This window comes from Pipra filicauda, unplaced genomic scaffold (genome assembly GCF_003945595.2).
Source record: "Pipra filicauda isolate LSUMZ 115617 unplaced genomic scaffold, ASM394559v2 scaffold98_size3848907_pilon, whole genome shotgun sequence".
In the NCBI taxonomy this organism is placed as follows: Eukaryota; Metazoa; Chordata; class Aves; order Passeriformes; family Pipridae; genus Pipra; species Pipra filicauda.
Genome location: NW_024105186.1, coordinates 286,986 through 310,878, shown reverse-complemented (window position 1 = coordinate 310,878; position 23,893 = coordinate 286,986). Strand labels below are relative to the sequence as shown.

General features: G+C 45.8%; 1 protein-coding gene across 1 annotated transcript in view; it reads left to right on the top strand.

The window, feature by feature from the left end:
• Positions 1 to 14,596: 14,596 nt before the first annotated feature.
• The window catches only part of TP63 (tumor protein p63), a 102,720-nt gene continuing 93,423 nt past the window's right edge, over positions 14,597 to 23,893 (top strand). The window contains exon 1 of the mRNA XM_027720798.2: positions 14,597 to 14,746. Coding sequence (XP_027576599.1) covers positions 14,685 to 14,746 — 62 coding nt within the window. The 5' untranslated portion in view covers positions 14,597 to 14,684. The remainder of the gene's footprint in view (positions 14,747 to 23,893) is intronic.

The window sequence follows — 23,893 nt, the reverse complement described above, 5'->3', positions numbered from 1 at the left end:
TGCAGGATCAGACCTTGCTGGAAGGAGAGAATGGCAATGCAGAGTTTGCAGACAGATGTGAGTTCCTGTCTAGTCTGGACAAAAGCCAGCTCCGGATTGAGGCATGTGGCTGTGGTTATGTTGGTGCTGGGTATACTGGTCTGGGCTCTCAGCCAGGCTCACATAACTGCATAGCTTTGGGTCCTGAGCTAAATCTTTACTGGTTAGGGCAGAGCTCGCTATGGGTCTGCTCAGAAGAGCTCATCAGAACAACTCAACACGCTTATCCCACAGACGTGCCAAATGTGTCTACAGAAATGAGTAGTCAATCCCGTCCAGATTTGTCACCATTAATCTTCATCTAGAGTCACACCTCTTGAGGCCAGCAGTGTTGAGATCAGCCAAAATCAACAAAATTCTGCATTGTTAGTGTATCCTCAGTGCAGTGCAGCTGTCCTTGCTATGCAGGGAGCATAACCTAATCTCGCAGCGCGACGTGTTGAATTTATTGCTTGGCGATGTTCAGTGAATATAGAGTGATGGGTGGGGAAAATCCTGGGGTTTGATTAAGAATTTGTGCTATATCTGTGAGTAAAAACACACATCTGACTCAAAGCAAACAGCTTCCATTTGGGCTGCAGTCTTTCACTGTGCTGCTTTCCTCCTTTCTTTGGCTGGTTCTGGGTGGCAAGAAGGGAGATCAAGAACAGAAACTGTATTAAATAAAATTTATTTGTGAGAAGAAAAGCTAGCAGGTTTTTATCCTTTTATGTAAGGGGAAGGGGGGATCGTTCAAATGAAGACATCATTTCCCTTTTAACTTAGCTCTTGGAGAACGCCACCGTGAATTATTTAATCTCCTTAAACAGATCCCCCAATCCAGCTTCCTCACAGGCATTTGCTCACAGTATCTATGTCAGCCTCTTAGCACAGGGAAAGTTGCTCCCCATTCTGACTTCTGTGCTAAGAGGGATTTCTGCATACCTGTTCCCCAAGCTGCTTGCTTGCTGAGCACTCCTCAGGGCATGAAAAATGGGAAAATACCAAAAAGGCAAAGATACAGCTGTAGCCTGTTAATTAAACTGAAGACAAGATCCCGGTGGCAAAAAAACTTACTGAAGTCAGCGAGAATTCTTTTGTGACTTGAATAAGGACAGTTGCAGCCCAGATCTGGATCCACGAGTCCTGTTTATGTGACTTTTGGGCCATTTAAACCTGTGCTGCTTATATTTGGGGTTTGAACTTCATACTGCAATCTCATTCATGGGCTGCCCTTGGCTCTGGTCACTTCTCACATGGTTACTGAATGCAACATTGTTATCTATAGGAGGTCTTCTGAAAATGCTGGACTTGGGTCTGCTTTTTCCTTGAGGTTCAGGTAACTGATATTATTCTGTTGTTGCTTTCCTTATGGCTTACAGTTGAACTAGAATGACAGGGCAGGATTTTCTGGCTTGAGGTCTGGGACTAACTTAAAGCAAATCATAGAGAGTCGTTTCTTTTCATGCATGGTGTCTCCTGCAGGGTTATTCTCAGTGTGCATGTTATCACCTTGTGTGATACATAATCACCCAGAGGCTAGGACATGCAAGCACATGGTTGTGAATACCCACAGAAACACTGTGATCCCTTGCCCTGATGCCAGAGATAAATGCTTTGACTCTGGACTCTATTATAAATATTCTCAGAACCAAACCACTCAGCAAACCTGCCTCGTGATTCCACTCAACCCTGTCATAATGATTTTAGAAGAAAACCACAAGAAACGTGGTGGTTTTGGGTCCTTGTCAAAGCACAGCAGAAGAGCGTTGGTTGATTACTTTTTTAAAATTCATTTTTACATTCAGAGTGAAAGTCTGGGCGTATACCTAAATATTAGAAATGTAAAGAGGGTCTTACGTATGATTGTGGTGAGAAACCACTGATATAATTTGAAAACTTAGTGTGGATGCAGGACATTACATAATTCAAATATAACTTTGTGAAATCCCACCATGAAAACTGTATGTGCTTCTGAGTTACTCTGCCCTTTCTTAGCTTTCTATTTCATTTCAAAAGCTCTATTTTTCCTAATATACTAACAAATAAAAATATTCAAACTTCAGCTCTGTGAATTTAACATTTTCTTCTCCTTTGTCCTTGTCCCCTTTGTCCATGCTTTCCCCAGACACACACACAAACAAAAAGTAGCCCATGGCATGTACCCGAAAATGATATGCCCTCCTCTCCACACCTGGGTATGAATGCAGTTGCAGACAGCTGCCGTGAAATAAAATCTTTTTGTGATGAATAACTGCTCTGGAGCTCACCAGGCATCTGACTATTACTGGTCAAGGGATTGCTGAGGTCAGTGGCAGCATGTGCAATTACAAAACACTGGGCAGTTGTCCAGGTGGTTGGTGAAGGCACAAGCACACCCTGTAGCTATGAGTGCATTTGAGGCTCTGGACTGGGCAGTGTTGAGGACAGGGGAGTGTGGTGGTGGCAGCTCAGGCAACTGTAGCTGTGTCTCATGACAGTGAGCAGAGCTGTTGGGAAGGTGACTAAGAGGCTCCAAAGTGGGTAGCAAGTTTCTCCTCCTAGGCTATTCACTACTCTATGGCTAATGCAGGGATTTGCTAACAGTGCTCACAACTAAGCCAGATGTGCTGCTCTGGCTGGTTGGGGCACTACCATGTCTTCATGCAACCCTTCTCTCTGCCTGGCCATCATGCCAAGATGATTATTGTTGCATTAGGCACGAATGGAACACAATGGAGGCTTTGTTTGCAGATGCTGCTGACCACAATATGATGTCTAAAGAGTCTCACCTCTCCTCATGTTGATGAGATGCTGGTCCACAAAGTGATACAGTTGAAGCACTTGCAGGGACTCATCCTAGTAGGATGTGTGTGGTGTGGTGACAACCACTGCCAGGCGGACAGGAGGGGTGGAAACATCTTTAGCCTCCCCATGAAAAAAGCCCAGAATTAATCTCTCAGAGTCCTTTCCAAATGCTTTAAGTGCTAATGCATTTAGTGTTCCGAATTGTTTCTCCTTCCCTCAAATTCTTATGACGCCAGGAATATCTGGGTTAGAGGCCATCAGCAGGTAACAGTGGTGTGGCCCTCTGTGCCCTGTCAGAGGGAAGTCTGCAGTCCTTCCAAGAGGTGTGAAAGCTGACACAGCAAAGGCCTCCTGAGATTAATAACAGGATAGGGCTTTGTGTGCAGAGGATTCTTCCCTCTTCCCCACTGCTTTAAACAGGACTGCAGAGGGTCCTAGTGAAGCCAACCTTGCACACTGTAGACAGAGCTCTCTCAGATCTCTTTAACGGTTGGAATTGTGAAATATTTGTTGCATCTATAATTAGGGAGTAGAACAGATGGCTAAAGCTTAGTTATAATTAAAGTCTAATGCACGGTAAAATAACCCAATGCAGCCAGTGATTCAGCAGCAACCAAAGAATTTTAATTCCTTCTTTGCTGGGCTTAAGCTTCAATTGTAGGAATTGGGACTTCAGGGAAAATCTGTTGCATCACTTATTACATAGGGACATGGCTCTATATTAAAGGATTGTGTGGAAATTTTTGATTGCTATGTATTAAGTTATATTGTGTGGTCTTGCTTACCTTAGTAGCTTGAAATCATGTGTGAAAAAGGCATGTGAATTGTTTTAACAGCACGGAATCTGCATGTTGCAATCCGTTTTAGAAGAGACTTTCTTAAAACCTGTCTGCCTAGTAATTGATTGCTAATGCTTCAGGATAAGGTATTTGGAAAGAGGCATTAACTAGGTGCTCTTAGGAACACATTTTCATTATAAATCTGTTTTAAATGGAGCTTTCAGAAACATCATTTAATGCACATTTAACACCACTTTCAAGTATGGATCGTTAGAGACCTCATACCATGAGAACTGGAAGCAATTGAATAAGCTTCTCATTTCCTGGGAGGCAGGAGACCAGATAAGGAGTTAGCATCAGGCAAAGAAACATGAAGAGGCGTTACTGTGAGCTTTGCAGACTGTGGAAATGGTTTTTATGTTTGAAGTTGGGTTTTTTTCCCATACTCTTATTTAAAGCAGAGGGAGGTAGGTAATACATCCTGCCAAATGTATGTAATGCCAGCTCTCCCAAAAGGAGAACATGAACAGTTCTGGACCATTCCTGGAGACTGAGAAAACACCAGAGGAAATGTTATTATGAACGTTCTCCTTTCTCATCTTCTCAGATGACTTATTGAAAAGATTTACCTGTATCTACCTGGGATATTGGGGCAATCATTGGTACACTAGTGATGCACTTGCTGGGGCTACAGCTGCCTGAGAGGTTTTAAAGGTGTCCCCTCCTCCCCTTTCAGCAGGTTGGAAGGAGCTGTTAAGTGACAGGTTTTTCTCAAAGCTGTGATCAGCCTTGAATGGCCACTGCTCTTCCTGGACCTGTCCCTGGAGGACTTGAGGGGCACCTCTTTTGTAGTGAGCATGAAGGGAAAGCCAGTTACCTGGTGTTTATTGTGGATTATGGGCATGCAGACAGCCCATAACTGCTCGGTGCCCAGTCAGCATCCCATACATTTTGGTTGTCCCTCTAGTGCTGTCTTAAGCTGCAGTGGATTTGGGTGCAGGAGTTGTATGTATGCTATATGGGCTCCACGGGACTTGAAAAGCTACTACATTTAGCAGAGCTAATGCAGACTGTGGATGCTGCCTGGGAATCCTTGAGCAGGAGGCAGGTAGTGTTAAGGGTTCCGAAGTGATGCTGTTTGAGCAGCTTGCACCATGCTTTGGAGCCCTGCTCTTAAGAAGGGTGACTTGGAAAAAAAACTCAAACAAAATCACCAACAAAAAAGGTAGGAATGCTTCTCATCTCTAAATTTGTCTGAAATGTGGGCCTAAGGGCTAAAATACCCTTGCTCTTCAAGGCTAGCGCACCCCTGCAAGATAGAGCTGACCTCTGCTTTCACACCCACACAGACCCTAGTCTCTAAGTGAATCTGGAAAAGCTCCTGGGAAAAGGTATGGAAAGTCAGTGGCCACCCAAGAAAGGCAGGATTGGGCCTTTGGATGGATGAAAATAGAAGGGGGAATGGAGGGCAGCTCAGCTTCACTAAAACTCATGCCTTCAGGGAAGCCAATATGCAGAGAGAATAAAAAGCATCCTCCTTCACCCTTATCCCTACTCCAAAATCGAGTGTTTCTGACCTGTCACCCCATGAGACAACAGCAGCAGTGCTCAGCAAGGGTCTGTGGAGCACCTCGGAGCCAGTCCCACAAGTACTGGGAGTTTTGGGTGGCTGCCGCCACTGCCCGGCCGCCAATAATGCCATGGCCGGGTTCCCCGGTGGCCGGGATCCCCGGTGGCAGGGATCACCAGATGGCAGGGATCACCAGATGGCAGGGATCACCAGATGGCACTGTTACGCGCACTCGCAATAACTCCCTTTCCTGCACGGCAGATGTGCGCTGCCTCAGAACACGTTGTGTTGCTGAGGTTTTTAAGAGGCTGATTCTTGAAAATCAGCCTTTGGTTCTCAGTCTGCCCCCTGTGTGCTGTCCTCGAACCAGTGTTGTTGCCCGGGGGAGGTTTGATCCCCTCAGGAGGGACTAGGTTTCTAAAAATGTAGGATCACCTGTGTTTAGCTCTCGTTTAGCTGGTGTAACCCCGATGGCGTGTCACTTCTGGCAGCTTCACTTCCTAACAAAGAGCAATACTGGCTTCTGCCATCCCGTGGCCGTGGGAAAATTACCCTCATTTGAAAAGCTGAAGTCTGAGCTGAGAGCTTGGGACAGAGGGTTAGTCTTTTGCCTACTTCAAGGGTGCAATGTATGACGTGCTTAGTCTGAGTCACAGCAGAAATTGTTTCACTTTGGAAAAAGTGAGGTGCAAAGATTTGATCGTATCAGATGTGAAGCTTTGTTTTTTTTCAAGGATACATACATGAGCTATTAACATCAAAGCACAAGGATGGGGGTAATGCAAGAGACTCTTCTTAAGTCATTATCTTCTCCACAAAGACATGAAACACTGACTCTTCAGCTTTCCTGAGCTTTGCTCTGAGGGGAAAAGAGCTTTTATTAACTTAAGTGACACCAAACCCTTATTTCATGCCCATGTACTGTAAGGTCACTGATTAAGTGGATTTTGTGCTCCATCCTGAGGAGGATGGACTGACTAGCAGAGCTGAGAATGTCTTGTCCTTACTGTTTTTCAAGCTGTAAGGTGGGATAAGAACCTCTGTGCCCCTAAATGCAGGCATTCTTGGGCTGTATCTCCAGCATAGTCAGAAGGGAAATTATTAGCTATGTGAACACACCCATGTTAATGGTGAGCTGGGTACTGCTGGCTGGGGAGGTGTGGAAGTGAAGGCTTTAGCAGAGGATGTGCAGGTTTGCAACCAGGGCTTCCATTGCTAGTGGTTAATGCTTTAGGGATTTTTGTTTTAATTGCTACTGTTCTTGAACTGGATTTAATCCCATTAGTTCAGGTATGCCTGCAGGAGCTGTGCTTGCACCTTGGATTGCAGGAGAGACATAGCCTTAATGCTGGGAACTAGAGCTCTGCCAGCCAAGCAGTGAGTTTTTGTTGTATCCTGTTTGGAAAGAATAAATTCTTTTGAGACCGATGCTTTTGCATTGATGATTTATTTTCTGAAGCTGCCAAAAGGACAGAGAGGTTTCTGCTTGTGTGGAATACACAGATGGGAAACAGCAGGAACAGCAGGGTTGATAGCAGCAACATGACATGCAACTTAGCTCTGACTCACAAGGAAAAGTTAGAGGCAGTGAAAGATGAGTGACACAGCAATAATCTCAGTCTACTGCGTTTTCTGCGTCTTCCATTGAGGCTGACAGGATATGCCATCCTTGCAAGGAACTTTGTCTCTGAGTGAATCTCTCTACAGACAACTTGACTCAGAAAAGCTTTTGCCTTGCTTCACGTAGAGCAAACCTCTTCTTTCATTTGCTGCTGGGCTGGTGCTGCTGCCTGTCACCAGCACTTCAGAAGCTGATATGCTTGAAGTCCATGCACCAATCTCTATGGCTTCTGATGTGAACACCTGGAGATAAGAGCAGAGCGTGGGAAAACTCTGGGATGAGACGATGAGCGAGAGCCTGTGCTAAAAACTGAAGAGAAATTGCAGAGAGCTCCTGCTCCTGCCCTCCTCTGTGACCCACCACACTGCACAGCAGAGCTGGGGCAGGCTTTCACCCACAGGGATGTGGTCACTGAGGTTTCTGTCCCCAACCTGGGCTTGACCCCACCGGGTGTGATGATACTGTGTGTATTTGCGACAAGGTTCTCACCAGAATGCCAGACATGTTGTGTGGCAGCTGTAGGAGAAGGCCAAGCCTTCCACCTACACAGCTCCTGACAACCCTTTGATATGCAATCCTGACCCCACAGCAGGGTGTTGCCACCTGTCCTGGAGTGCTCAGGCTTCCAGCCCCACTTTAGCCCAGGCTGTGGCCCCGCTATGTCTCGGGAACGCCTGGAGACGGTGATGCAGCTGCACTGGCATCAGGGAGGGAATTTCCCTCTGCCCCACAGGTCTGTCACTCCCTCCCCACCTCAGGTGGCGGGAGTTTCCTGTGGGAGTTGCACAGTGTCCTGCCAGCTCTTGAGGATAGGGCAGGCTCTCTTGGGGTCAGGGCATTGCTGGGAGAGAGTCTCCTTTTGGCTTTGTTTCTGGTTTATCACTGTAATCGCTGCTCTCTGTGTTTTACCTTCTTCACATGTGCATGAATAACCATCAGGCTTGTCCAGGGAGATGGAGCAAAATTCCAGTTTTGGCCTCTCAGACCTGGTTCCTTTTGCTCCCTCTTCATGCACAGAAGAGCCCTGTTTTTTAGTAACAGTGAAAAGAAACCTCTCCAGTGTTCATATCTGCTCTTTGATGATGGTATTACCCTTACAGTTAATTTTTTTTTTATGACTTCTCAATCACGAGGAAAAGGAGACTGCAGCTTCTAAAATGCATGTTCAGCTTCAAGTCTGCTCTTTTATCATCTCCTTCCCACCAGGTGAAAACAAGGGGCAAAACCTCCCACTGCTCCCCATTTCTGGAGAAAAAAGAACCAGCGTGGCCCTCAGTGGTGGGAATGTCTCCAGAAGAGAGGACATCCATAGCTGTACTGAGGCTTTACCATCAGACTGTGATGTAGAAAACTATAACTCTGAGGATCTTGGTGGGGGGCCAGTGAGATAAAGAGGCTGGAGAATTAGAAGGGAAGGCAACCTCAGGCAAGCTTTTTGGCTTGGAGTGATCCCACGGAAACTCACAGAGTTGGCACTAGTGGGAAGCCCAGAGCACAACCCAATTAACCTGCTGAGATGAGTGCTCTGGGCTTCCTCCTAGCACCAGTCTATGCCCTGGGACCTGGAAGATGGGAAAACCTGGAGAAAACAGGGGATGCCACTAAGTGTCCTGTGGGAGCTGGAAGTCTCCATAAACATGTGGGAGAACTGGAGAAGAGTAAAAAGTGTTTTGTTGTAAGCTGTGAGGTTGGAGTAGAGAGGGAAGCAGTGGGAAACTCCTGTTGTGGCTGTTCTGGGTGACTTGAAAGTATTAATAGTTTCAGGGTTTCTCAAGCACAGAACTACAGCATGTCCTGACAAAGACTACAAAGTAGGTGATGGTGAGGGGTGAGAACATGGAAGACTTCAGCTTGTCTGTTGTGAGGTAGTCAGTCCTACAATCCCCGTCATCTGAGTTCCTGCTGAGACAAGATTCTGGGGACAAATACTCAAGAAGTGGTTTGTGTCTCATGAAACCATTCCTTATCCCTGCAAAGGAAATCCCCAAACTATACTGTCCTTTACTGTGAGTAGATTATGTCTGACAGAGGAGACACCAAAGGCAACCAGACAGCTCTGACAGCAGTTTACCTTGTGCTGTTGGGCAGGGCTGGAACAGTGCCACCTCCTTTGTTTCTTCCTAACTCCACATAAAAAGTTGATGGCCAGCATGAGGGTTGTGCAGAGCCCCAGGTGTGTGGTACTCAGATGCAGATGGCAGTTTGAAGCCGGTGTGTATTTTAAAGTCCACAGTTGTTAGCACTGAGATGTTCAGAATTAGCTTGAGGAGAAGGATATGGAGAGCAGTACATTAACACACCTTTGTCATCTTCTCTTTAGATGTGCCTATAGGGTTTTGCTGGACTGCTTGTTCACTGAGTTGTCACCAGTCCTGGGCCCAGACTTGGCCATCAGTGACCAAGCATGACCTTGATCACAGATGTTGCACAGTGTTGTCCTGGAGCTGCTGCCTGGGCTCAGCCCCTCAGGCCCCCACCAGCAGGTCTATGCTCCACAAGCAGGTCAGTGCCAGCATGGAGGGGCTGGGGAATGAGTACCCTTTTTTACTGCTTTTTGTTTGCACTAGGGACAAAAGATGCTGGGTGGATGGGCAGGATTGTGTGTAAAATTGTGGTATTTTTATATATTAATTTATTTTTTAAGTTTGTTGTTCTCCCTGTCCCTTGTCTCTCAGTATGGAAGGCAGGGGGAAGGCTTGTATGAGCCAAAAGCCAGAAATCTGACACTTCTGGAGCAGTAAGATCAGAGATTGGCTGGAGGCAAAATATGAATTCTTAAGGAAGCTTTTCCCACCATCGAGCATTCGTGTAGATTCTCCAAAGCCTGTGAGGGTCATACTCCTGTTACCTCTTTCTCTTCACTGGAGTTACTGAAGAATTGTCTTTCCTCTGCTTGCTTCTGTTTATGAAACTCCTAAAACCTTAATTCCCTTGAGACCTTTAAACATCCATAATATTTAGTTGAAATTGGAAAGTGTGCTCAAAAGGTACACTGACGTGTGTTTCTGTTCCCTTGGATAGCGAAGCTAAAAACATTTTATTGCTGGTAGGAGGGAATTATTTCCTTCTCTTCAACTTTTTCTAACAAAAAAATCCCCAAATATCCCACAGACTTCTTGCTCTTAAAAGAAATTCATTTTAACTTAAAAAAAAAATTAAAACAACCACAACCACTCCCCTGGAAACCCCGAGCTGTGAATGAAATGTTTCATCCCCTGATGTAAAGGGTGGGGCTGATTTCAGGCAAATCCTGAAGCCAGCAGTTGAAAAGGTGGCTCAGAGGAAAGCTGGCATCTCTCTGTCTTCCTTGGCTCCAAGTTGTTCAAAGGTCCTTGGACCCACAGACCAGTACTGGAGCCACAGAGATGTCAAGAAACTACGCCCCTCCCTTTCACCCTTTTCAGGAGGGGAGCTGCACAAAGGCATCCTGGCACTGACCTGGGTGGTGGTGGGGAGACCATTATAAATCCCCAGCAGTCTCCTCCCAAGGATATAAATGTTTGCCTCTGCTAAAAGATAATCTCGTGGTCATTTCAGTGACAGCTCAAATCGAAGCCAGAGAGAGGGTGCATGGAGGGGTAATGGGAGAGTAGTCCACAGCTGTTTCCCTGTCTGTTTTTCTCTCCCAGACGTGGAAGCAGCAGCGGCGGAGCGATGCCCCGCATTCCTGCCCACCTACACACATGCTTCCTCCGCATAGCCCCGTGCTGCCTGCTCACCACAAGCACTAGGGGCTTGGCTGTAAATCCGCTGTCCAGACAGATCCCTGACATCCTGGCTTCCGCCCTGCTTCTGCAGGACACGTGCCTGTAGCTGTGAGATCAGCATCACACTCGTTACCAGCACGGAAGCCTCCATGGAAGGGCAGTGAACACTGAGGATATCACAAGGAGCCCCCTCGCCAGCTGACTACCTTTGAGGTCTGCTACTGCAAGAAGCTCCCCCTTGCCTGCACTCCCAGGCTGCTTTGATCATAGAAAGGTTTGGGTGGAAGTGACCTTAAAGATCATCTAGTTCCAACCACTCTGCTGTGGGCAGGGGTACCTTCCACTAGACCAGGTTGCTCAGAGCTCCATCCAGCCTGGCCTTGAACACTTCCAGGGTTGGGGTGTCCACAGCTTCTCTGGGCACCCTGTTCCAGTGCCTCATCACCCTCACAGTAAAGAATTTCTTCTTAAAGAATTTCTTCCTAAATTAAGAAGTTTTCTAGTCCTCATGTACCCACTCAGACCCCCTCTGAAATCTCCAGCTCTTGAACATTTTGGCCTCCGTCTTCCTGTAGATTTTCTTTAAGGCAACGCAAATGAAGTTGGCCAAATACCACTGAGCCCTGAGAGCCTTCCAGCTATGCATGGGGTATTGTCAGCTCACACACAAACACACACACACCCTGTGGCTTGTGTTCCCACTGTGGACTGTGCTATGCAAAGGAGCGCCTTGCAGCTGAGAGGAGCTGGGTGCAACCTAACTGCAAGGGTGAATATCTCTGCCTAAATTCATGGTCAATCAACCCACAGCTAAATGTTGGCTGTAAGCAGGAGGGAGGAAGGAAGTTTGGATTGGAAAAGAGAAATCAGAAGATTTGCTGGCTTTTGCAGGGGGCTTTTGTGCGCTCCTGCCAGTGGGTTTCCATGGTTCCATTTTCTAGTTGGAAAAAGCCAAAGACAGACCTTCTGAGCTACCTCAGAACGCATCCAGATCTCTGTGGGAGGCTGAAAATGTCCATTTCTCTGGGAAAAGCAGCCAGGTGCTGTGTGCACTGCCAAAACAAACCAATCCATGAGGAATTTGCACATGCCCAGTCCCAGGCACGAGGACTGGTACAGGTCTTGGGCAGTTGGTGGCCCCTTTAGAAGTTTTTATGGAAATGTCCTTGCTGTAAACCCCTCTCGTCAGTGCCCCTCTCTCACTGAGAAGAGAGCCCTGCTCCAAGCAACTATTTCTCATCAAAATTATGTGGTGCTGCTTTTTAAAATTAAGTGTTTGGTTTTTTTTTTGAAAAGCTATTCTTTTGGTGTGAATTGCTAGATGGAGACTAACTACCTTTTTTTGACTGTGGTGCTGCTAGATGCGTTCAGCATTAAAACCAAGAATCACAGGATTGATAGTTTGGGCTGTAACAGACCTATATTTACTGTCTGGGGTACCATTACTCTGCTGTGCAGAGCCAAGGTAGTGAAAAACCAGAGGCCAAATTCACCCTTGGAGACAGAGGCCAGCCCAGCAGCATCAGTTTCAGGAGCTGCCAGTTGTACTTCACAAAGCCCTTGGTATGTGTGATCTGGGCATGTGCCAGGTGAGAAGACTGGCCAAAACCAGAAGTGGGTCTGTCTCCAGGTGGGAATGGTTGAGCCTTTCCCTGCTCCCAGTGTGTTGGCCCTGGCACTCAGGCCATGCTGGAGAAGACTCTTCTCCAGCTCTTGTGGAGAAGTAGGTAGAGCAGGATTTCACAAGAACAGCATCTATCTCATAGCACTTCTTTTGTCTTTTAGGCTGAAATCTGTCAGAAAAGACAAACTTTTCCAGGCTGTTGGAAGAGCACACAATGCATGACCACCTTTCCATGAAGCCAAGCTTGGAGATGTAACAGCTAATCCCACCACAGGCATGGTAGAAGAAATCCAACAAGGTTCTGGTGTTTCTCCAGGAACAAGCATGGGGTCTCAGCAGTGTATCCAGAGCCCAGCCTGCTGATTGATGCTCCTCCCAACAGGTTGGTTATCCGTATCCACGGGTGCCTATTGAAACCAAGTCCTGAAGCAAGAGAACATGAACTCCAGCTCTTGATAAAATGGTTTGTGCATGGAGAGGATTTGCCTGCCATATCTTTGGTTAAGGGTGCATGCTCAAAGCCTAGACCAAAGCCAGGCTAGGAGTGTAGACCATGAGTTTGTCTGGCCCTCCTTGCCCATTCCCTGGAGTATTTGCTGCATCAGGAGAGGCAGCTGCTCAGGGGTCAGCACAGCACTGGTTTCAGCAGTGGAAGGGGATGCAGCCCTCTGTAGCCATGCTCCCTGGGCTGTTTTGTGTGTGTGCAAGCCCTGGTGTGATTCCTCCTCTCCCCTTCCTTGTAGGTTCTGGTTTGGAGATTCCCACACTTCTTCCCCAATGACACAGGCTACAAGGTTTGGTGTTTATTCTGGGGTTCAGCCTAAGAGAGGGAAGGTGTTTCATATTACTGATCTTCCACAGGCAAGGCAGAGGAATCAGTGTCCAGCAGTGAGGGTTTATTAACTTCAGTTAATAAACACATCCTTCACTTCCAGCCTCTCTTCCTTGGCGAATGCCACTTAGCGAAAGCTGCTTAGGCTTGGCCGGGGATCAGCCCTGCAAGTTTACAGGATTCACAATTCACAGATGTTAGGAACTATCAGGCTGAGTGTGGGTGGAGAATGTCAAGACTGAAATAGCTCCCCTGCCATCCTGGCACAGGCAGCAAAGAAAATGTTTCCACGTGACATTCTTCGAACAAAAATTTCCTACAAGGAAAACACAGAGGGAAAAAAAATAAGAGGCCATCGCTGCTGTCTCAGAGGGTTCCTGGTTTTTGCTTGGGAGGCTGGCATTTGTGCTGACATTGGCACAAAATATAGGTGAGTTATAGGGCAGCCCCTTACACTTCTCTTCATGAACACAAACATATAGGTCTGCTTCAAGATGCAATCCCACTGGTGCACAGATATGTGGATGCTATTTTTTTCCTACTGGAATCCATTTTAATTTAGCTCCTGATTCATATTTCATTCATTCTCCAAACCCACAAAACCAGGATAGGTTTACAGCCTGTACTATTTGGATAAATCACGGTGGGGCAAAAAACAGGGGACAAAACAGGTTGCTTTTCTGAATGATTTTCTGTATGACTCAAAAGACAGAGAAAAAAAAGAAAAGGAGGTAGTGGGGAGAGAATTAAAGCTATCCCTTCTTGCTTTCATGTTCCTTCAGGAAAATCAGATCTGCTTTTCCTCTTTGGTACTTTGTTTTGGTGGACTTCACTTTGCTCTCATTTCTTTAGGCTTTAGTGGCTGAAAAAGATGTGATTTCTACTTTCTTTTATTTTCTCCTCAAGAAAATATTGGGGTTATTTTAATTATGGAAATGTATATACTATTTACAGAACACCAGAGCAATGAAAGATTTCTATGTCATCTCAACTTTTTCAGAAAAAAATGGTAGAAATCTATAGAGGGAAACATTAACAATTATGTCTGATAGTTTTCTTGCGGGGAGGAGAGCAGGAAGGGGAGGGAGAAGAGCAAAAGTTCAGAGTTAATTTTAATTGAGGAATTTCCCCATATTTTGTCATTCAGCTTTTGAAACTGTGACCACAACAGGCTGTTTGAACTGTGGTGTGAGAGAGTCTGAAAAATCCCCCAAGCAACTATATGCAGGTACTAGCCACAGAGTTGACAAGGAGAGCTTTTAAAGCACGATGAAATTCAGCACGGGCGCTGCACCCAGCAGAGGAAACTCCGGCCATCTGGAGACGAGGATGACCAGCAGCCACAGCAGTTTGAAAAATTGCAAGGGCTGCCAAAATTAAACTGTGAAGTCAGGCGGGAAGGCAACCAATGACCGGTGAGATCAGAAGTTCAGAGAAGCCCCAGATGAGCTCCCAACAACAAGTGTGGCCAGCGCACACCAAAGTTTATTAAGGATGTTGAGAGGAGGGGAAAATATCCGTGCAGAAGATGCCCAGCTGGCGAGGAGGGAGTGGTGGTGATGCTCATGTCACTTGATGAATCCCATTGGCCAAGTCCCCAGGAGATCCCACCCATCCGCAAGTGTAAAATAAATCTCTAAAGTTGTACCTCGTGTACCACTTGACCTTATTGCTTTTAGCCTGCTGGCTTTATAACTATTTATTTATTTTATTTTGGCTTGTCCCCAAAGAGGGGCTCAAAAGGAAATGAATTTTGAACCAGCACCTTTCACCACCTTGCAGTACTACCCTGATCCCTGCATCCAGCGGTGAGTCTCTGAGCGTGACGTAACTCTCTCCTATCGCAGGTTTGATCTGAGTGTCTTGTGTAATTGTTAACTTTTCTGCTATCGTCCGGTGGCAGCTGGGCTGCATGCGGAAAAAATGTGCCGCTCTCTTCATGCTCAATGGAGCTTATTATTATTTTTGGCTTTCTAACAGGTTACTGTTTAATTATAGGCATCCGTTTAAGATATCCCCTTTTCCTCTTTGGCATTAGAGGGGAAAAAAATATGATAAATAACATGAAGGCTGATAGTATCTTCCCTTGTGTTTTGGAGCAGAAGGTTACTCTGTGCTCTGGGTAGTACAGGAATTGCTTTAGCTTTCTATAGTGTGTTTATTTGTTTCTTTAAATGAAAAAGCTCCTGGAGATAATATGAGCTTAACTATCAAGCTCTGAGATTTTGGTATTTAAAGGATAAATAAAAAACCTAAAATATTCAGAGAAATAAAAAACTGCCTTCTAAGAGCAAGTAATTTTCCAGGAATATTTTTTCCTTCTGTCTAACAGCCAGCCTCAGAGCCTGCCAACCACTCTTATTTTAGCTTTGTTGTTACGCGGAGTTTTATAACTTTCCAGCAGATAAAAGAGCATGTCCGCACGAGGTGTCACAGTATCACATTGTCGGTTTGTTTGTTTCCCCCAGCAGAAGATACTATATTTAAGCATGTAAATGACATGTAGATGGTATTTTTCCAGTCATAAAGTTCGGAGAGGTGAAATCCTCTGAGCGCAGTCACTTGTTGAGCTGTTTTAAGACCAGTTTCTGTCTGTGTTTTGTAAAAGCCCTGGCTGGTGTCTCACGAAGACATTCAATCCCTGGAAGAGTTAACTATTAACTCTGCATCCTCTGCAGGGTGCTGGGGAAGGCTACTCACGATGCATAGCTCTCTGTTGAAGAAAGGGCTTGGCCACCATCACCCAGCCCTTGGCATTGCAGGCAGCTTTGTGATCTTTATTTTTTTCCCCCGCTATTGTGACTTGTTACAAGGTTTGTGGGGGCTTTTATCCCCTGCTTAATCCGCTGGGTGCCTGGTGCCACCGCTGTGCGAAGGTCCCGGGGAGGAGTGTGGAGACCTGGCAGCGAGGAGGGGCCGCGTTTGGGGGCCAGCAGAGGGGAAGGAGCGGAGCTGGGAAATAGCGCACGGTCCTTGGCCGTGCTGCCGTGGCAGAGGAAGATGGAACGAAGCCGGCGGGGTATTGGATTCCCTGGCGAGACCTTCCACAACATGAGCCCCAGGGCTGGCCAGGCACATGCAGCCACGCTCTGATCTCCTGCAAATCCACTCAGCCCTGCTGATCCCGATGGGATGTGCCTGCAGACAGGAGAAGAGCAGTACAAAAGCGGTGCCCATCCGGGAAGGTGGATTCAGGCTGGCAGCAGCAGAGTCTTTAGCAGATTAATAAATTTCCTCGGCTGGAAACCACAGCCAGGCAAATTCCAAAACAGAAAATGAAGAAAAAGAAAAAAGGGGGAAAAAATTAAATTAGAAAGCATGAAGATGCAATGCAAAGTACCAGCCCCTCCTGACAGTCACATCCCATCTAACAGGTTCAGAAAATTGGTGCTGCAGCTCAGGCAAAAACATTCAGGTGGAACAGGAATTAAAGGGGGAAAAAAAAAATCCCTTGGCTGTATTCTGTAGAATTTTTTTAATGGGCCTTTCACCCCTTCAAATCTGCCTCGTTCAGCAAGTCAGGCCTTTCAGCAGAAATACTGCTCCTCGCCACATGCCTTAGCAGCATGATGAGTTTTTAAGTGAACAGTGCAGAGTGGGAAGCCTCGGGACAGATAGAGTTTGTGACACCCCTCAGTCATAAAACCTGTTCAAGATATAGCTTAGAGTAACAACATGTCTCAGCTGTTATGCATGTCTGTTTACATGAGCCAAGAGTGGCATTTGTCCAATTATAAGTGACTGTGCTCTGCCACAGGTCAAAATCAGCTGAAAGCTGGTCCCAGAGATACTTTTCTCAGTTTGAAGACATAAACAGTCTTCAGCTTTAAGCTCCATTGCTTGCTTATTCATGATGTGCTGGGTGACATTTCTCTGACTGCTTTAACAAAATTCAGTAGTTTCATAATTGCATTTATTTTACGGAGTTTGAAACACTTCTGCTTTGATGTGGTCAAAGTACTTTATTTAGCTAATACCAGTGTGCTTCTCTGCAACTTCAAAATTACATCTAGTAATTATCTAACCAGCAAACAGATAACGTTGAGCTGAGGCATGCTGGCAAAAAACACCCAATAGTGAAAAGTGTGTGGAACCTGTCAAATTGCGGGGAGGGTGTCACACATATTTCCCTGTAGTTCGGTGTGGAGGGGGAAGCAGTTATAAATCCCAGTTAGCTCAAAGATTTCCGGCTTCGAATTTACCCTCTGCTGTTGCTTCATCTATTAATCTCTTCAGTTTGGGGGTGTCTGGCAGGCAGGCAATGTGAGACACAGATAAAAGATTTCCTCTCTCAAGAGGTGAACGCAGATCACACCGAGCAGCGTTAGCTAATGTGCCATTATGATGCTCATATGCTTAATGCCTATCATTTCACAGGCCACTGAAAAATGGTATATCTAAACAACAGAATAATTCAGTGCCACAGATGAGGAAAAATAGCTGGGTGGCCCGAATCTGTGCTGTCTGTGATCGTTTAGGCCACTCCAGCTTCTGTCTCAACAGCCCAGCTCCCTCACTTAGGCTATTAATTTCTTTGTAAATGTGGGTATCAAAGCAAAGCATCACAAAAAAAGCATAGAGAACTCAGCTGGGCCACAGAGCAGAAGCCTCCTCCTTTACAACCCCACTCTTGCTGTGGGTGCTGGAGTTCAGTGCTGGAGCTGCAGCCCAGCTGAGAGAGGGGCAGAGGGACACTGGGTGCTGATGGGGATGTACATTCTGGGACAGAAGTGAAGGATGCAAATGTAGCATGTGACTGTCTGAAGTGAGGTAGGTTGGAAAGGTATATCCTGAGTGTGCTCATCTTCTTAAATGGAATGAGCTAAGAGATGCTAAAATTCAGCAAAAACCTCAAAATCTTTCTCTGTCTGCTTCCCTTATAAAAGGAAATGCTTGAAATCAGGAATATAGCCCACTCAGTGCTCTGGCTCCTGGGACTTGGAAGGTGCTGCTGTAATGAAAGAAGCACCTGCATTGAAGTGCTAAGTCACTGACCCCTCTGAGTTACTTGCTTGGATGGTACCGTGGGAGCTCATCCTGTGCTGCAGAAAACCCAGGTCAGCTCTGAGTCATAAAAAGAGCTGACTATCTGAAACAGGCGGGATTTCCACCTTCCAAGAAGTGCCCACCTAGCTGCAGCTGAAAGCCACTAATGTAAGATGAAGAAGGCACTGTAATTATGATCAAAGTCCAGCTGTTGAGAGCTATGTAATTAGTATCTCTCTCCAAAGCTCTTTTTCTTCCAGCTAATACCTGGTTGGGGGAGTGATGTTTACAGATAAGTTACTTGTGTTCTTGGAAATAGTGGTCATTAGGCTGTGTTTAAACCAGGAGGTCTCTTCTTTTGGGGCTGTTGGGAATGCACCTGCTGGTGCACTGGACTATGGTCCTGCCTGCTCTGCTTCCCCCCTCTCCCTATGACCAGGCTAATTGGTGGCCTCGGGATCTGGCATCCTTGGTGTGTTGAAGGTGTTCACTGTGGCTCACTCCTCCCTTTTGGATGAAAGGCCTCTTACACAAGCTGCTCCTTCTTCTTTCATTTCTGGCTTTGTTTTCTCAGCACAATATGATATGGTCCAGCCTCCCAATTCTCACTAATAACAGAGGAAAACTCTGAAATCCTCTGGTCTCTGCAGCATCTATGCTCAAAAGCTGATTTTTCAGACATGGTCCTGGGTTTCGGGTGGGTTGCCAAAACCAAAAAATCACACAACCTCTCCCTGCCTCCCCTCCAACCAAGTATGTAGAAAAAAAATCTATTTTTAGAAGAGAATGAGGGAAACTGTCAGAAATTAGTTGGGGCATGGAAAGGAGGGGAGGGTATGGGCCACGGAAGCATCACATATTGGGTGCTGTATCCAGATAGATTTTGGTGAGCAGGGTCTAGTTCCAGCCAGCCAGAGCTCCTGGATTCAAAGAGATCTTTCATCAGGAGCATTGCATGTGTCACTTCACCTTCCTTCATTGGTTCCCACACGTATCAAACAGGGCTGGTAAACGGACTGCGTTTATCAGATAGGAGTCTCTCCAAGGTTAATGCTTGCAATGCAGCACAAAGGTGAAAGCTCACTGTACTCAATGCTCATCTTTGCTAATAAGCACTAATGAAACATCAGGCTTCTCCTCTTTGGGGCTGGCTACCCCTCCTGGCTACAGGCAGCAGTGTGCTGTGTCCCTTCATGGTTGTGAATCCAGCAGCTCTCCTTTCTCTTGGGTGTTAGTATTGTGACAAAGATTTGCTTAAATTGTCATAGGGTCATATTCTACAGGAGCATCTCATCCCACCTGCAGGCTCTGCAGAATCCTTGCATTTGGGCAGCTTGCATGCTTTTTCTCTTTCCTCATGCTATGCTTTGCTGAGGGATAACTGAACTGCTGCTCTGACAGGGTGGACAAATCTCTGCTGCCTTCACCTTTGAGATGGGAGCCCAAATTTGCTGTGTTGGCAGAAGGACTTGAAGTCAAGTAAGAAAAGACACATGACTTGGCATAGATCTATTTGCAGAAACAGCCAGTGATAGAGCAGGTACTTTCCGAAGACTCAGAGAGGGGCCAGAAATTTTTCTGAGCAGCTTGTGGTGTGCTCAGAGCAGCTGGTGCCTTCTGGAGGAGCAGAATTGGCTCCGTGCGGGAAGGAAAGGTGGAGGGGAGCTGGGGAGCTCCTTTTGCTATCGGCCTTGGTGAGCTCTCCTCTGAGGTGGTGGTCACCTTCATGGCTGTGCTGCCACCCCTGGTAGAAATTCCATGGGGGAAGGACACCAGCTGGAGCCAGATGCACACGAGGGGACAGCATGCCATGTGCCAAAACAACTCTCATAGGGTGGCCTCCTTGGCAGGAGAGCTTAGCAGACTCCTCTGCAGTGGACATGCTGCCAACATGGGCATAGCTGCCTTCAGCACCTTGCCAGGGAGGTGCACTGTTGGTGGTGAGGAGGGGAGGGTAGTTATTTCTTCCTTGAGATCTGTTCTTAGGTCACTGTCCTGTTCTTGCCCTGCAATCTCATCAGAAGATTGGTCTAGAAGATAGAATCATTGCAAAACGGTGCTCAAGAGATGCACATTAAACCCTCTTCAGTTCGTTCTTCCTGGCAGAGCTTCTGCAGTCTGCTGATCCCTGCTGCCCTCCTCCAGTCTGTCCCTGCTCTATGTCACAGAGACTTCATTGAGCTGAGGATGTTGCAACCCCTCCACAGTCAGTGTCAAGGACAGCACTTTTTCCTCTTCAAAACAGTATAGGCTTCTCAAAAAAAAAAAAAAAATCTGCTTGGAGATGCTTTTAAAGCTGCTTAAAGGATTAAAGTGGAACCAAATCAACCATTTTCTGTGTTTTCTCAGATCTCAAAGGACTGTAAGGAGAATATGTGAAGTCTTTCATGTGGTCCTTTTTACTGCAAGGAGAGAACACCTAGTTCATAGTGCCTTGCTCAACTTCCAAAAATTCTGAAGGAATTAAAGAAGCAAGTTCTTAATAGTTCATCTGTTCAGAGGTGTTTAGGGTGTTCATGGTACATGTTAAAAGTTATAATTCTATGCTGATTTACATTGCACCTCCTGCTACATACTAATTTGCAGTAGCTCCCGTCAACAAACACAAGGACTTCTGGTCTGATAAAAAGCAAAAGGGTTCAGCTTTGATTTTGGGAAAAATAAAACCTTCTGACATTCAACAAGAGTCCAAATGAGTAATGAACCTTTACAAAAAAATGTCAATAGGGGTCATAAGGTATGGGGGAGGAAGGAGGGTCTTGGATGAGGAAGAAATCAAGGAAACTTAGCTTTCAATTTGGTGCCTGGCTCTGTGTTAGTTTTACACTTATGTGAAAACCTTCATGGGAACATGGACATTGTGGTGGGAGCCAATGCTTACAATGCCATACAAATTTTGACTTCTGTTTACCTCAAAATTTTGTAGCCATGATCAACACTGAAATAACCAGAAGGAAAATGTTTTGCTGTAGTAGATTTCTGGGGTTTGTTTGTCTAGCTCTGCTGATAATAGATAACATCTGCTTAGATAGCTTCATGGAAATATCTGTATCTGTTCATAGGGCTTACTTGGGAGTTTTTGGTGCCTGTTTACAATCACTTACTACTGTGTAGCAGATCATCTCCCCACAGGATTTTGCTGCTGAGTCATTTCCAGTCAGGTGTTTGAATGCCACAGGTGGCCTGATGTGACAAATACCGATGCACATAAGCCAGGGGAATTCGGTTAGTGCACGGAGCTATAAAGAGAACAGCCACCTCCAAGACTGAGAAGGGGGAAACCCTGCAGTAAGTGATCGGGGGTTCAGTAGGTTCTTTGCAACATAAAAATAAGTCTGCTTACAAAACCTTGCCCTGGGAGGTTCAATGCCTGTCTGGTTTAGCGATGCTGATATGCACCAAAGTCACTGTATGCTGAACAAATGCATGGAAAGAAGCTTGAAGTGTGCTGGTGAGCTGGATGCTGCAAACAGCAGTGGCTCAGCTGTGTATCACCAGCAGTGTCTGCCTCTACACCTTGGAGCAGGAGCTGGTGAGGCACAACAGTGGGATTGCTGTGCTCGCTGTCAGTGGGGTCTGTGAGGTGGCTGTGGCAGGTGTGAAATAGAAGTTCAGTTGGCTCTGAGAGTTAACGTGGGCATTAGATGATCAAATATAACAGGATTAAAAATCTCAATATTAGACAACAAAATTTCTTTACACTGTCTTCCAAGTTTTGTTGTTCATATTTGTGAATTTTCCTCTTAAAATAAACAGATTGGAAATGTCATTACTGGTTTTGATGGGAGACTCTATGTCTTCATAGCACTCCAGGAGCTACAGCTTTAAAATGATTACAAGCAAAAATCATAAATCACATTAGGTGTGGCAATGTATTGATAAAATTATAGGGAGCCAACCCTGTAATTTCTTAGCACCCATCGTAGTTACAAAAGCAAAGATCCTGTGAGTGCTCCAGGTAGCGTTCCCTTACACACCAGCAGTGTTCCAGATAAACAGTTCATTTGTTCTTGTCTTCCAGGACTATAATCTGCTCTTAATTCTTTGTTCTTCATCTGCCCTGTCTTGGAGCTATTTTGTGACACAGAGAAAGGTTTCTGCAAGTGCTCTAACTTTTGAGAGAAGGATTCTCTGCCCTTGGGCTTAGCAATAGCTGCCCTGCCACAGAGTTGCTACGTACTGAAAAATGCAGCTTGCACGGTATTTAGCAGAAGACTATCACTGGTGGCAGGGGTGAGGAATGGGAGTTATTGTTTAATATCCAAAACACATCAGATTTCACAAGTTGGCTGTGGGGGTAAAAAGTGAGAGCTTCAACCGAATTCATATTACAAGAATCTGCACCTAACATCTGCTTTGCTGGCGTTTCTGTTTTGCATTTTAATTATTTACTGAAACACAGGATGTTGCTGTTTACAGTTTCCTGCTTCTAAAGAGTTCTGGGGACTTTCTGTATTATCGTTTTTATATTTTTGTAGAATTCGGCCTTTGAGAGAAAGTTTGAGAGAGGGACTTTGTAAGTCCTCTGAGCAGTTCATAGAGTAAAGAGTTTGTGTAACTAAAGACAGAAGCGACTTTTGTAAGAGTAGGTAATTTAGGCAGCCAAGTGTCTTACCTGGCTTACAAAATGTCATGAGTCTTTTGCAGAAGACAGTCTCAGAACCCTCCTGTTCTAAAAAGGAATCATGTATTTCATGTTCCCTGTCTGGCATAGCTGTCCCTCTGCTCTATGACTATATTTATATGACTAAATGCCCTGCTATGCATAGTTTTACAAGGCTGAAAATCAGCGTAGGCTGCATGATTTCTCTTGCTTTGCTTCTTCTTGGTGGGGGGGCCATGTTGAGGCCTATGTGGGATGTCTTCTCCCCAGCCTCTCACTGCCACCTCCTCACAGTGGCCAAATTTGAGGAACGCCTGTCCTATATGGACCGGGACAACAGCAGCTCCGCACCTGCTGTTGGGTGGGCAGGGATGTCCGGTGCCTTCCTTGAGGGTGTAGCTGCAGCACACCAAGCACCTGGGCAAACAAATCCTAGGAGCTGTTGGGGCAATCCTGGCAGAGAGAGAATCTGGCTCCTTAAGATGTCAAATTGATGTGGGTTTGTTTGTTTTTCTGGTTTAACCCTGTTGCACTTCGGGAGAATTACTGCCCTAGTTGTAGTCCCTAAGCTGTTACTCTTTGCACCACATAATCTCCATTTATTGTGTTAACAAAAAAACAGTCAGGAACCCAAAGAGATCTCCCTGGCACAGAGCTACCCAGCACAGTGTAGGTCCCTGTTTTGGGGGATGGCCCCCATGATGAACCCTTGATCTGAGGGTTTCTCTCAGATTCTCTTGGTGATACACTGCCTGCAGCTGGCACTTGCTCTGATAGTGAACAGTTCTTAGGAAGGGATGAGCTCAGGACATTTGGTGGTATACTGGCCCAGAGAAAGCTCATCTGAGACCAGACCTAACTTTTCCCTGCTATATAAAATGAGAGGTTGGGCTCAACAGTGCTCACGGTCATTTCCTTTCCAGATAGCCCTGTGCTCAGGTTAGGGCCATGTCTCAAAAACGTGCTTGCATGCAGATAAGGAATAATACACAAATCAGACCTTGAATTCCGGCCAGATCAGCAGTGTGGATGTAGCTGAGGCCTTTCCTTGCTGCTCTACCCTGGCTTCAAGTTAAACTTTTCTGTTAGTTTGGGTATTTTTTCCCTTGGCTCTGGCTTCTTTCAGAGCCTTGCAGTATCTAATAAGAACCAGTTCCTCACACCCTGATTGCCTTTCTGAAGCTCTGATGTGCTTGGATGAATTATTTTACTATCTGTAATAAATAAAGTAATTTTTCATTCTGTGTTGTGGTCTCTGTATTGGTGTGATGAAGATAGACCAGTGAAATTTGAGAGATGTTGGTTGCACTCAACACTGCAAAAATTCAATAGACAATAGTTAAGAGTCACATTTCCTGTGGGAAAT